Here is a 14297-nt window from a genome sequence, read left to right as displayed (position 1 = left end):
AAATGAAATGCCATTCAATTTCCATCATCCCTTTATTAAAAAAAACAAATTCTTTCATCACACTTCTAAAAATAGACCATCTACTTATCAGAACATTTACTTGGCTCACATCTAAGATGGCAAGAACTATTCAATACAGAGATACAATCAAAGACGGCTTTATGGCGTATTTTAAAACCAATTTTTCGAAGACGGTTCTACGCGGCTCGGTTTTTTAATGACCAAGTAAAACCTTTGACCAAATAAAAATAGAACTCGAAGACGGTTCTACGCGGCTCGGTTTTTTAATGACCAAGTTAAAACCTTTGACCAAATAAAAATAGAACGTTTGCATTCATTCCTAACGGTCGATTATTTTAACTTTTTTTTGACTTTCTTGTTTCCCGTGTCATCACATTAGGGAATTCCACCTTGTCGAAATGCTGACAATTTATCCATGAATTCATAATAAAGATATCCGGCGGTTGCTTATGATTACTCAATAATTTTGAGTGCCGAATTTTTAAGATCTTTTTTATGGCTTATACTATTGTCCAACTTAATATAAATATTAAATAGATATATATTTAAATAAATATCATTAAGAAATGTTTTTATGTATATAATGACAAACTATATAATCTTATATGAGTTTTGTCTAATTAATAGATATATAATCTTAAATATTTAGATTTACTTTATCTTTTTAGGCACACTTTTATATATTCACTTTATCTATTCAATAATCATACTTACTTTATCTTTTTAGACGCACTCTTAAATATTCACTTTATCTACTCAATAATCATACTTACTTTATCCACTCAATTAGAATATTCACCTATGAACTTCTCTTATTCATTTGTCACCTAAACTCAATCATGAGCCTATTTTAAAACAATTTCTCAATCATAGGGGCGACCTTGCAATCATGAATTTGTCTCCTTCCATTTTAAAATTCAAAATTGACCATTTAATCTTATTTACCCTCTTGCCTTGAGCTAACTAAGCATGCATCGGTGTAATGTGATGCTATATACTATAATTTAAAGACATTTAATGAATCCATTCTAGTCATACAAAGATTCAAACAATCATTATTAGTGAATGGTACCCACTAGCATTGAGAGTGAGGTTTTCATCCCATTATAGTGACACAATAGGTGAACCCCCTTGTAGATAGGTGACTAACATGATGGAGGGACACCAACTAGGGTCCAACTAGGGGCATCAAAGGCCAATCATGCTTTGCAAGCCTTGACATGAAGATTTGACTCTAATACCACTATAATGTCCCCACCCAAAATAATAACGCAAATTTATTTCTTAACCTTCCAAAAATACTTATTATTTGAATAAGAAAACTATTGGGTCCAATTATTTAATTATATCGTAGATAAAGTGGATTTAAATTAATGTTAATACATCAATAATATCACAAATTTTTCAGCAATAAATGAAAAAATAACTCCTAATCCATTTATTGTAATAAACAACAAATAACAAGTGTACATCTCAATCATTTTCTTATTGCAACAATGATCAATTATTACGTCTAAATAGTTTTGCAATATTAGTAACTACAACAATTCATATCAATAACAATTGCAGATTAGATCAATGCAATGTGATTGAATCCTACGTCTAATGAATCTCAAATATAATCTTTGTATGAGATTGTCCTTCAAAATCACTAAGGTTTTCATCAAAGGATTCCCACACTCGAAAGATGCACGCCAAAAAGGGAAAGGGCATAGCAGTGGGGTGAAATCTAGTGCATCCAACCAATCACCACCCTTCACCATGAAACCTTGTCCATGAGTAGATAAGCTACAAAGGCATTGAGTCCCCAACAATCTCCATGGTCTTCGAGGTGTCCTCCTTCTCACCCAATTCTAGGTACAAAGCCAAAAACATTGATGCCACATCCACATTAGTCCTATACTTGTACTTTGCCTTCGTATAGTAATTTCCTAGCAGCATTTTCATCACTTGAAAAAACCTGGGATCATCGAAGGTGAAAATTTTCTTAAGACAATCATTAGAAATCACCCCCCCCCATAAAGCCATTTGTCGCTTTCTTACTTGGAGGCTAAAGTATGATTCCATGTATTCTAGACTCTTCTAGACCTTCGACCACCAGTTATAGAGAATTTGGATGTAGTTTATCACCCACCATTGCCATAACAAAAAGTGAAAATGAATGCTTCTTGTAATATTACCATTGCATAAATTATTTCCCACGCTTCAAATGCTTTGAAGGTCCCATCACAATTAATATTGTAAGTTTAATCATCTCCAATGTGGCTATCATACTACTTACACCTCCCAAATAATATCTCAAAAATCTTCAAAATACATATCATCATTGCTCGGTGGTAGTGATGTCGCCTATTTGGAGAGGGTGTCAGCTTTTGAGTTGGCCTCTTTATATGAACGCAAAATTTTAAATTTTTTAAAGGAGGCTAATTTTTCACATACAACTTTAACATTTTTATTTAATTTTCATGCTTGTGCATTACCATTTTTTATTACATTTAAAATTATTTGCAAATCTCCCTCAAGATGTAATTGCTTAATAGCCAATTTGCTTGCCAAGTTTATGACAAGTAGAGTTGCCTTGGCTCCGGTGTCATTATTTGTTCCATCCTCCAACTTTTGCATGCCTACAACTAGTTTGTCGTTCCAATCTTGGGCAAGACATCTAGCACTTGAAGGCCTCGAGTTACTTGTAAATGACCCATCAAAATTGATTTTGACCCATCCCACTTCCAACTTCTCCCAAACTACGTCCCTTGCTCTTAATAGACTTGGATCAACCTAATGATGCCCATAAACAAGCCCTTACATACTAAATTTTCTATATATATGTATCTATGTATTGATGGTTAACTAAAGAATTAAATTAAATTTTAGATATAATATTGGTAAGTTGATAAAATTTTAGGAGTGGAAAATGAGAATATGTCTATTTTATAACAAGGAAGCCTTAGAAATAAAATGACACTACATTTTTGTATCAAGCATAAATACATCTTGAAAGTGGACATACAAACTATGTTGTTTGAGGAGACCACGCTAAACAAAACAACAAACTTTTTGATCAAGATTCACAATAAAAGATCCAATATCAAAAAAGATTTAATCTTTCTAGACAACCACTATATTTAACATCAAAATTTTTAGTACAATTCTTAATCCCATACACTACTTGTATCTAAACATGATTAAATCTTTTGTTTCACTTCATTCCCATATATTCAATTTGTAAATAGCATTAAAAGCCAAAGAAAATGTATCTAAACATGATTAATTCTTTTGTTTCACTTCATTCCCATAAACTTTCATTTTATTAATATTCAATTTGTAAATAGCATTAAAAGCCAAAGAAAATGTCCATAAACAAAAGGTTAAAAAATTCTCAATAATTATTATTTTTAAAAAAAAGTTATCCCATACTTATAAACTCTTATTTTGTTAATATTCAATTCCTAAATAGCATTAAAAGCCAAAGAAAATGTCCAAAAACAAAATGTTAGAAAATCTTCAATAACTTTTTTATTTTGGGGTATCCCAAGGAACGTGCGGTGCATTTCAAAATAACGAAATTTGTACCATGGTGTCCATCAGAATTACCACAACCAAATTACCACGAATCTATTTCAAAAAGAAAAAGAAAGCACAAGCGGTCACTTTAACGAGAAAAAAAAAAAATGAATTACTTCCAATAAAAAAAACATAGGAATTACTCTTTTGACTAATCGATATCAAATGTTCCTTTCATTTCCCTAATCAGACCTCCGTCCTCCGTGTAACCAGGCTCATTCGCAGAGAACAACTCAAAAATCCAAAATCATTCCACTAATTCACCTCTCCAGGCATTCATGTTCGGGAAAACTTTCAAGCCTGCAAAATGGTAAGAAGAATGCTATGCTCAAGGAATATCCAGTTGTTTGTTTATAGTTTTTGCTTTCTCTTTATGAATTGTGTTGTGCATGGAATGCCCAGTATGTTGTTTTAGTTTTATATGTTTTCTTTTTAAAATCTCCATAAACTGGGTTGCTGGCAAATTGTATTCAGGCTATGTTATTACAAACTACCTAAATTAAACAGAAATCAAACTAATACAATTAGATGTGCGAATCAATTCTGCTTCTAAGTGGCTTGAATTTGATTTCAGATAATACCAGTCTTTGCTAAGTGTATTGGGTTTTTCTTGTGATGGAAAAGTAGCTTGTTAAACAAGCTATACAACCTTAAATCTGTTTGTTGTCATTTGTAGAAATTAATTTCATTTGTTTCTTTGTTTCCCTGTATATGAATAAATGTATAATGCTTGTTTTTGGGCGTGTTGAGCAGCAAGACTGCTCTGAGGCTTGCGATCTCTCGTATAAAGCTGCTGAAGAACAAGAAGGAATTGCAGTTGAAACAGACGAGGAGGGATCTGGCTCAGCTTCTTCAATCTGGGCAGGAACCAAGTGCCAGGATCCAGGTTAGTATGCTTTTTGGGTTATGTTTTAATTGCTTTTATCTGGGTGATTTGAATTGAATTGTTTGAGGGTCAATTTATTTCAGAGCAGTTTGTGTGTAGAGGTTGATGAAGTTTTATGGCCTCGTTCACATACTCAATGGAGAGTTTTAAAATGAATTTCGAAAATTGGAAAAGCATTGTTGTTTACATCATGTGTGAACTTCTTTATGTCAAAATCCTTACCCTTTTCTAGACTATCTTCTTTCTTAAATACTGTATTCCTAAACTCAAACAATATCTGGTCGGCCCATAGATTCTCAAGACAGGATATTCTGATTATTCTGCTGTACCACATTTTCTTTCATAGCTGCAGTGGCCAAAGAAGATTTGTATACATCGAGGGATGATTTGCTAAGATTCTAGCAGCAGCGAGCATAGAAGACAGTAGGCTCGCCTAATGTTTCAGCTGAAAAGGCCATAGGGTAGTACCGGAAGATGGAGAAACCTCCACACGTTCATTGAGCTGCAAAGAGGTGGAATAGCACTTATGGTACTTAACTATCTGCAGATTCATCTGCTCCTATCCAAGGCCCAAAACCCTCAGGATATGGGTCTGTGTGAACTGCAAACGAACTGGGTAAAACCACACGTCAATGATACCAAAATGTCACTTCACAGAGATATTTGCTTTCAAGGCTGAGAAAGATTTTGTTTTCCAAGGAGATCCTTGAGTTCTTTTTAAATCAGGCCTGCTTATGAAACCCTGGATAATGACCTTCAGCCCAATGGAAGGGCTTCTCGTTATGGTCATTGGACAATGCTAAATCCACTACCCAGCAAGGTCTGGCAAGAGGTAACTCTGAGAAGAATAGGTAACACCATGGGAGAGTACATTCTGCTAATCTCACACATCAATGAGATATGAGCAACTATTAGATTATGAAAGTATCCCCTTTACCTATTGTACCCATTGTTGACATGGCCATCTGGCAAGCTATATCCATCTTCTAAGCACAGCTGCAAATTCTCAGGAAACATCTGCAGACATCCTGGATTCATGAAAAGGAGGAGTATAGTGAACAATCGATTACAAATATTGAAACACAAGATGCATCAACAATTTGTATTTACAAGGATAGTCAAGCAAAGCTCAAGTGAGGGCCAACAAAACCAGCATAGCTTATTATCTGAAAGCAAGAGGTAAAAAGAAAAAAAATTGTATGCAGTGAAATCTGAATTTTGAAGTCTTTAGCTTACTGGAAAACATTGTTAAAGCAGTGGCCCATTGGAAGAAAGAAGACAAACAAGAGTAGATGTACAGATTAAATGCACAAACTGTTAATTTTAGTGACCAGATTTAGATATAACTCAGAAATAACACAAAGCAATCACACAAAAGAGACAAGACACCAAGAATACCCTGGGAAAACCTCCCTCGTGGAGGAAAAACCCAGCATCAAGTCCAGATCAAAACCTTTTTCATTAATTAGCAGATTACACTTATCTGATCAATGACAGATGCACAGTCATCTAGCTTTTTCCAATGCCGATGTGCAGATTGAAATCAATCAGCAACTGAATCTAATTCAAATCTATGTTTGTATGAGGATATCGCTTACATCATAACTCCATTTCGCACAAGGTGGCGAGCCCAGTTTGTGGTAGATATTCACAATATATATTGCCCAGCTAAGTTCGCACAGGTTTGTCAACAATGAAGAATACCATTTGCAGTTCAAATGCATGCAAGTTCGCTCAGCAGAATAGAGTGATGAATTCGCTGTGTAGACTCCAAAATATCAATCTTAATGTATTTGCTGTGTAGACTCCAAAGTAGCAATTCGCTGTGTAGACTGAAGCTGAATTCGCATGATAATGGAATGCTTGTTCTTTGAATGTGTAGATTGAGTCTTGTTATATACAAGACTCAATCTCTCTTTCACGAGTTGGCTGGGCCTATAAGGCTGACTTATAAATATTATCTTTTATTTTATTTCCTTGCTTTGGGCACCACCTTTTAATTTACAAATTGGGGCCACACTTTACATAACATTGACTTAGGGCCCAATTTAAAATTACAACAGCTAATCGCTCACATATTACTTTAAATTTTAATTGCCAAAGGCAACATTAAAATTTAGCATATTAGAATCCGATACTAGCTAGATATTTCAACACAAACAAGAGTAGATGTACAGAAATTGAGTGAAATGAGAGCAAACACTTGATTATTTAGATTGAGCCACTTCAAGGTGGCCAACTACAAAAGTCTTAGTAAGAACAAATTTTCCACTATGATTATTAATAACTACTCCCTACCTCCAATATGTACCTTAATTGGGCTATAGTGATCCTTTAATCCCAATGAAGCTGACTAGCACTACAAACATTAAATCTGGGGTTATGTATCTAGGTTGGCAATTACATATCCCAATACCACCAATGGGTTAAGGGTTTAGGGTGTAACATGCCCCCTTCTTCAAAGAAGCATTGTCCTTGACATTTAACCCTGGGTACTACTTAATGAAGTCTTCAATGCTCATCTTCCCAAGTGGCATCTTCAAGTGATAAGCTCTTCCATTTGATAATATATGTTCCTACTTTGTAGGCTCCGGCTTCTTGTCTAAATGATAATGTCACCAAATTGATCCTTCTTTCTTAATTGGAAACTCTGTCTGAAATGAAATTTTATATTTTAATAAACTTCGCCAAACAAGATGCTTAAAAAACTGGATGTATATGTGTGGATACCAGAAGCTCCAGTATGTAGTCTACACTTCCAATTTCCCAAAGCACTTTGTAAGGGCCATAACATTTGGGTGCTAACTGTTATTTTATGATCAGATTTTACGGTAAGCAGATGTAAGACAATTCAATCAAATTTGCACAGCATGTACCCTGGGAAAACCCTCCAACCTGAGGGAGAAAAACCCAGCAACAAGTATCTCTATTATAATTATCTAAGTTACCAATTCGGGTACGGATTCGACAAATTTCTTTCTTTCTTGGGTACGGGTATGGGTACGTCCGTACACACACACACACACATATATATTTTAGATCAAACATCAAAATTATATATATGTTTTGATGCATTTTATGCATCATAAGGGACAAAATCAAGGTTTAGATGTTAAAAAAATATTAAAAAAGGTGTTTTTTTATTGTTTTTTGTGTTTTTATGACCTGTGGGCCTCGTTTTTGGGAACCCATGGGCCTTGGTTCTCCTGGGCTCGCCCGGGTTCTCCCTGGGTTCCTCCTGGGCCAGGAGGAACCAGGAACCCAGGGAGAACCCGGGGAGAACCAGGACTGGGTAAGAACCAGGACCCGGATCCAGCCCATTTTGCCAAGAACCTGTATCTTAGATAATTATCAAATAAGAACAGCAAGGTGCTTTTACAATGGTCAAATACAAGGACCAATATGAATTGCTTCACTCCTTGAAGCAAGATAGATAACTCGATCTGATCTTTAGAATCCACGATCTGCTCTAGGTATGCGAACTGTTGTTGAAGTTATGCGATCTGTGCTTTATGTCATTCGATCCTTATGGGAAGAGATCCGATTCTTATTTATATCCAATCGAAGACACCCTTTCACCAAGGGTCGGCCTCCTTTGAAACAAGGCGACTTTACACAAGGGTGGCGGACTTTTGCAAAGTTGGCCACTTAATAAAGTAATTATATTTTATATAATGAGGCGCTATTTAGGGTTGACTTAAACAAATATGCAAAGCCAACGGCTAATTGCATATTTGGATGTAGTCGGCCAAGGAGACTCCCACCGCTACAATCGTCAGCACTAACTTGCTTTCCTTCTTTTGTTGCTTGAGAGACATTCACTTGTATGGTTGCAGCTTCAGAAGCGTCCAATCACTTGTGTCACACTAGCTTTCACTTCTATGTTGGTGTGCCTCCGTTTCATTCGTTGTGCCATGGCCAAATTTTCTTTGAGAGTTGAAATAACTTCCTGTTGATGCTGCATGTGCTCATCTACTTCCAGAATGCAACATTGAAGATAGTATCACTGATTCACTAGTGGTTGGTAGCTATAGACTACCATGAATGGTGATGCCTTTTTGGCCATGTGAAAAGAAGTGTTATACCACCAATTTGTTTGTAGCAACTAAAAAACTGTCATGCCCCTGTCATGGTAAAGAACAAATCACAGCCTAACACCCTGATCGCAAGCCTTGAATGTGGGTCAAAGACCATGAAGAAAATTGCACATAACATTGGCGGTAGAAGCAAAGGGTCAATGGCATTAATTATGGGCAGTGACTAGCATTAAAGTAAAACAAAATTTAATTATAACAAACCCAAGGCAGCGCTTAGTATTGAGGAGTCTTTGCAAAGCAAGGGTTGGTGAAGAGGTGTGACCCCTTCCCTCCACATGAAGAATAAATAGGAGGACAATTCATTTGTTGAAGGCATGAAAGAAATTGAGACACGAGATATCAATTGGAAATAAAATATTGTTTTTAGCTAGAGTATTATTTTGAAATAAATTTAAAGTATAAAAAATCAAGTTATTGCAGTCACTTCTAAGTAATCTATTGCATTTCCATAATAATATATTATTAGCAATTCATATAGTAACTTCCCTTAGCAATCTATTTTAAATTTATCAGAAATGTCTTTAAAATAGGAAGGACAACCAGCTTTCCAAGTTCACGAGAGTTAAGGAACAGTCATTCTTCATATCAAGTATGCCACCCCGGGATGGATGAACTAGAGGTCTTGCCATGCTCATGGGCTAGGGGGTTGAATGGACCAAAAATCCACTCTGTGCTTTGGGCTCGGTTGAAGAGGACAGTCTTCATGCGTCTTATCAATCATGCCACCTCGAGATGGATGGACTAGAGGTCTTGCCATGCTCGTGTGCTGGGAGGCCGAGTGGACTAGAAATCCATTCTGTGCTCTTGGGCTTGGTTGATGAGGATGACCAGCCTCCAAGGTGGACTGAGGGATGGAATGGGTCTAAAATCCTTACATGCTCTTGCAATACAATGCCGACCATCCTTGAGATTGCAGTTTGCAAGCATTCCCAATGAATTCCTAATATGGTTGACTATAGGAATATACCGTGGAATAATTATTAATGATATTAAGGTATTTTGATTTAAATATGAATGATGCTTATATCGATTTAAATGTTATATGGATTCTTGACATTTAATGTTAATAATTTGTGGATTTAGATGATATCATGAATACTTAATACTTAACAATTTTCAATGTCAATTTTTAGTGATGATATTGTTTGTAGTGAAAAGCACACAGTAAACACTTGTTAAAGTTTGATCAGATTTAGAGGTTATAGTATTTTAAAATTTTTCTATATAATATGTTGATCACAATGTCTCTATAATTTCTTCTTGGATATATATTAATATCAATGTAATATGAATATATATCAATCTGCAGAATTCTTAATATCAATATTAATAAGGAGATGCTTCAATACAATGAGATTGCAATGCAGATCAGAACTGTATATATAATGCTGCCGATATATCCTTGATCTAATGATTCCAATATATATATTGCTGAGACTTGTATAGCACTTATCGATTTCGGTACCTCCCAAGTCATATTGGATCGAATATAAATATTAATGAGTGGAGTACAAAGACATGTCTCTACATAGACATGTCTGTCCACTGAACACAAATTAATGTTAATCAACATGTGTTGGCTGTTAATTATCATCGATACTAATATCGATTCATATTGTAATTTTAACCAAGGTCGATACTCATTATCGAACAGTAATGACATCAATGCAACATTAATATATATGATATCGGTATCATAGTATGCTATCATTGATAGCATAGTATGATATCAATATCAGCAATGCGGATATTGATACTCAATATTGATGTATGTCTAAATTAATATCAACAATGTGATTAGTAGTAACAACATGATTAACATTGATGATATGAACAAAATTAACAGCATGATTAATAATAGTTATATTTCAATCATGTATATGATAACCAATAATCATAGCAGAATACAGAAGAAGGATAGAGTTCAAATGATCAAGGCCGGTAGGCCACTTATGCATTTGATTTCATTGATTGGAATAATCCGATCGAAGCTACAATTCATTAACACTCCCTCTTAGCTAGGGAGGATGATTACTATCCTCATGTAAACACAATAGATCCATATATTGTGTGGGAGGGATATCACCTCAATGTGATATCAGGAGTTATGGCATATCCATGAATATCAAGTCTAATGATATCCACCATGAATGATGTCACCTCATGGGGACATCAGGAGTAATGGCATGTCCACGAATATCAAGTCACATGATATTCACATACTCACAATATCCTTTTTGGTATGTGCACTAGCATCAAGTCACATGATGCCTACCAAAAGAATATCTGCTCATGGCATATCCACGGATATTACGACACATAATATCCACCATGAAATATCTCGGTAATATAACTCATTGTGGTTACTCACCACTCAATTAATATTACTTAAGAGATATGAACTATCATGACATGTCCACGGATATCAAGTCACATGATATCCATCATGATAGTAAGGTTTAACTATTGTAAAGTTGCCAACTTACAACAGTAACCATAAGAACAAGTGTACATCATTGAAAGATCGTCACCTTTCAAGATGTTCATAGGGGCCCATGAAGTCATGTAATCACACACATGACAAAAGAGTTTACACATTAAACATCCTTCAAATATATTAGTACAATAAACTTATATTGTTGAGACTCAATCTCAGATAAGTTTACATTTCTACCATACCAAGCTTACCTCTAAAGTATTCCACCTTAGTTTTGGAGAGAGGTTTGGTGAGAATGTCTGCTGGTTGTGTTTACCCTCTGGGTGAATAGTTTAGAACATACAGATAGAATACTCAATGCAAAACAATAATGCCATAGATACCAGATAAGATCAAGCAAATATAAGAGATACTTTTCCATTCATAATCATGTGTGTCTTTACAAGTGACCTTCCTTGGTATATAAAGGTACCGAGGGGGTGCGAGGGGCAACTGTTGCACCCGTAACTACCATCCCTCGGTTACATTACTAACAAAGTAAAGTACTACCTAATTAACTATTGTTTTATTCTCGTACAATATTACTGCCAACATCATCCCCCCCCCAAAAAACAAGGTCGTCTCCTGACGACTGAAAAACAAAATGGGATGATTAACAACATAGAATTCAGGACTGAGAATGGGGTGGAGGAAGCGTCCCTGGTGAGGAGGGTGCCGATGCGCGGGGTGCGACACCCAAGCGAGCCCATAACTCATAGACCTACTCAGTCCGTAGCTTGAGGTCCCGCTTTGCAACCATTTGGCGCTCCATCGTCATTTTCACCATCATCGTCGCCTCCAAGACCTCTTTATCTTTCTGCTCTACCATCTCCAAGGCACTACCCAGGCGACTCTCCAACATAGCCCTGTCCTCGTGGGCTTCCGCCAACTCTACCTCCAAGGCATCCTTCGTTGACCTCTCCTTGGCTAACACTGAGTCCAAGGTAGCGCGCTCTGCATCCCATGAGGCCTTCTCCTGAGCCAATTGCTCTCTGTGCGACTCCTCCATCTGCTGGAGTCGAGCAACCAACTCGTCTCGTGCCAACACAGTCTCCTGGTGCTGGGTCTCGGTACTCTCAACAATAGACTGCGTCCTCCGTGACTCATAGTAGGTCTCTCGGAAAACTTGCTCTGTCCTCCGCAACAAGGACTGTCTACTGGTCTCTCCAGCCTGCTCGCGAAGGCCCCAATTATCCAACATCTATAAGGTTTTCGTAGTAGGCCATCCACCAGACTCAAAACATTGTGCAAAGTGTGCTGTGCACCTTCCCTTCATAAACCCGAGTAGCTGCTCCAATTCCTCATTTGTTCGAGTATCTCCCTGAGACCTTACAGACGCTACCATCCGCCGGGCTTCCACAGTCATATCAGCAAGGAACTGCTCCAATTCCCTATCGCCCTCCCCTCCCGAAGATGCTAGGACACCATCTTTGTGAGGACTCTGGAGTGGCTTGTCATGAGGGGGGCTCAGGATCAACTCCTCCTCCTGTCTGGGACTCAGCACCAACTCACAAATGGGTGAGTGGTGGCTCTGCACAATCCGTGCTGTCTTTGGTGAACTGTCTCCGACTAGGTCCACAATCTCATGAGGGCTCGGCTCATGCCGTGGGGAGAGGACCGCTACTCCAACTCGTGCTACTGGCGTCATTTTGTACCGACTCAGCCACGCACTCGTATCCATTTGGTAAGGCATACCACTCCCTCCAAGATGCTTTGCTCGTACAGCCTCCCAACCAACCTTCCCGCCATTGCCCCCAGCCTCTACTGTTGCCGTGGGACTCCTGTCGTCGGCCACGTGAGGCTCTGGTTAGGCTACCAATGTTGCGACCGCTTGTGGGGGAACCATAATCACTGGTGTCCAACCCTGCCCAAAACCAGGAACTGGCACTACCAATATTGCCGCTCCAGAAAGAGGCTGAATGGTACTTGCTGAGACCGTCTACTCGGGTAACTCACCTGAGGGTCGTGTGGCTGCTGCTGGCACAACTGAGAGAGGTGGAGGTGTGGCCGTCTGTGCTACTGTAGAAGATGTTACCCCCATCTCCTCCTCCACCTGTTGTTCGCCTCTACCCACCATTCTGAAACTACCCCCAGTGGCCTGTGATGTATCACTGGAGTCTTCTGCCTCCTCACTCGGGTCACTAGATGCGGACTTTGACTCTGTCTCCGCCTTAGACACCACCACCCGTCGCTTCCGTTTCTTGCCTGATTGTGTATCTCTGCTCGGTGCCATCATATCCAAGTGAACCCAATAAAATATAGGGTGCTGCCTCGGGTGTACATGGCCTTGGGGTGCCAAGTGCTGTGCGTCCGGTGAGCCGTGAAAGCGTACCGCATCGAGGAAGAGCCCAATTGCATGGTAGGGCATGTAGAAGGTCCTGTGTTGGAGGGTCATGAATTCCTCCATCCTATCTGTGAGTATTGATGCCCAGTCATATACCATGCCATTACGGATGCCATTCACCAACACCACCTGTGCCATGGCAATATCTGAAGCCCTACTCGCTCCCATCAAGCGACTCTTCAATACATCGACAAGGCACCGCCATATCCCCTCTCAGGAATGACTTCTTCCGACCTCTTCCTTTGCTTGCATGCTGGAGACTATCAAGTTCCGCTTGTGTGAGGTCGCCGCAACACATCAGCTTGAGAAGTTTATCTTTTAAATCTGGGGAGATTTTCTGCCCCTTGTCCACTTTCTTTCCTTGCACCCTCGGAATACCAAAAACTCTTGTAAATTCTGTCGAAGAGGACACTGTAATCTGCTGGTGCTCGTAGTCAAATATTGACTGCCGCCTGTTTGGGTCATAGGCACCAATCATGGCCTGCAGCACCACCTCAAAGTCCTTAATGTGAAAAATGGGCATCTGGATGGCCCACTGTACCTGTGCATGTCGTAGCCGTGTCTTCATAGGGTCATCATGCGGGGTCTTGTTCCACCATTTCCTACAATCTGTTCCAGTCAAACCCTCGAAGGTAATGGTGTCCATCGTCACATCATTCTTTGCTGCCATCTGCTGCTGCACTTTGGGTTGCACCTTTTTCCCTTTACTTTTGCTGCTGTCAGCCATGTCGCCCCTGACCTTCACACCCGAAGGTAGAATCCGAACAACCTTCTTATTCCCAGAGGTTGACGACATTGTAGTTGGTAACTGCCGTAACTGCTTTTGCCCATTTTTTCCACCGCTGGCGTCCATTAAATAATTCTGCTTTTGTCTTTTGTGCCCTCTTTAATATTAAAAAAATAGGGTTA

General features: G+C 38.4%; 1 protein-coding gene across 2 annotated transcripts in view; it reads left to right on the top strand.

Moving 5' to 3' along the window:
• Positions 1-3709: 3709 nt before the first annotated feature.
• Positions 3710-14297, top strand: part of LOC131050106 (uncharacterized) — a 95799-nt gene continuing 85211 nt past the window's right edge. For both annotated transcript variants that reach the window (XM_059210946.1, XM_057984257.2), the window contains exons 1-2: positions 3710-3895; positions 4339-4471. In XM_059210946.1, the coding sequence (XP_059066929.1) occupies positions 3864-3895; positions 4339-4471 (165 nt within the window). In that variant the 5' untranslated portion in view covers positions 3710-3863. The remainder of the gene's footprint in view (positions 3896-4338; positions 4472-14297) is intronic.

The sequence above is a fragment of the Cryptomeria japonica genome, chromosome 9 (genome assembly GCF_030272615.1).
Source record: "Cryptomeria japonica chromosome 9, Sugi_1.0, whole genome shotgun sequence".
NCBI classification, from domain to species: domain Eukaryota; kingdom Viridiplantae; phylum Streptophyta; class Pinopsida; order Cupressales; family Cupressaceae; genus Cryptomeria; species Cryptomeria japonica.
The sequence above is the reverse complement of the archived record's forward strand: the minus strand, read 5'-3'. Positions and strand labels throughout refer to the sequence as shown.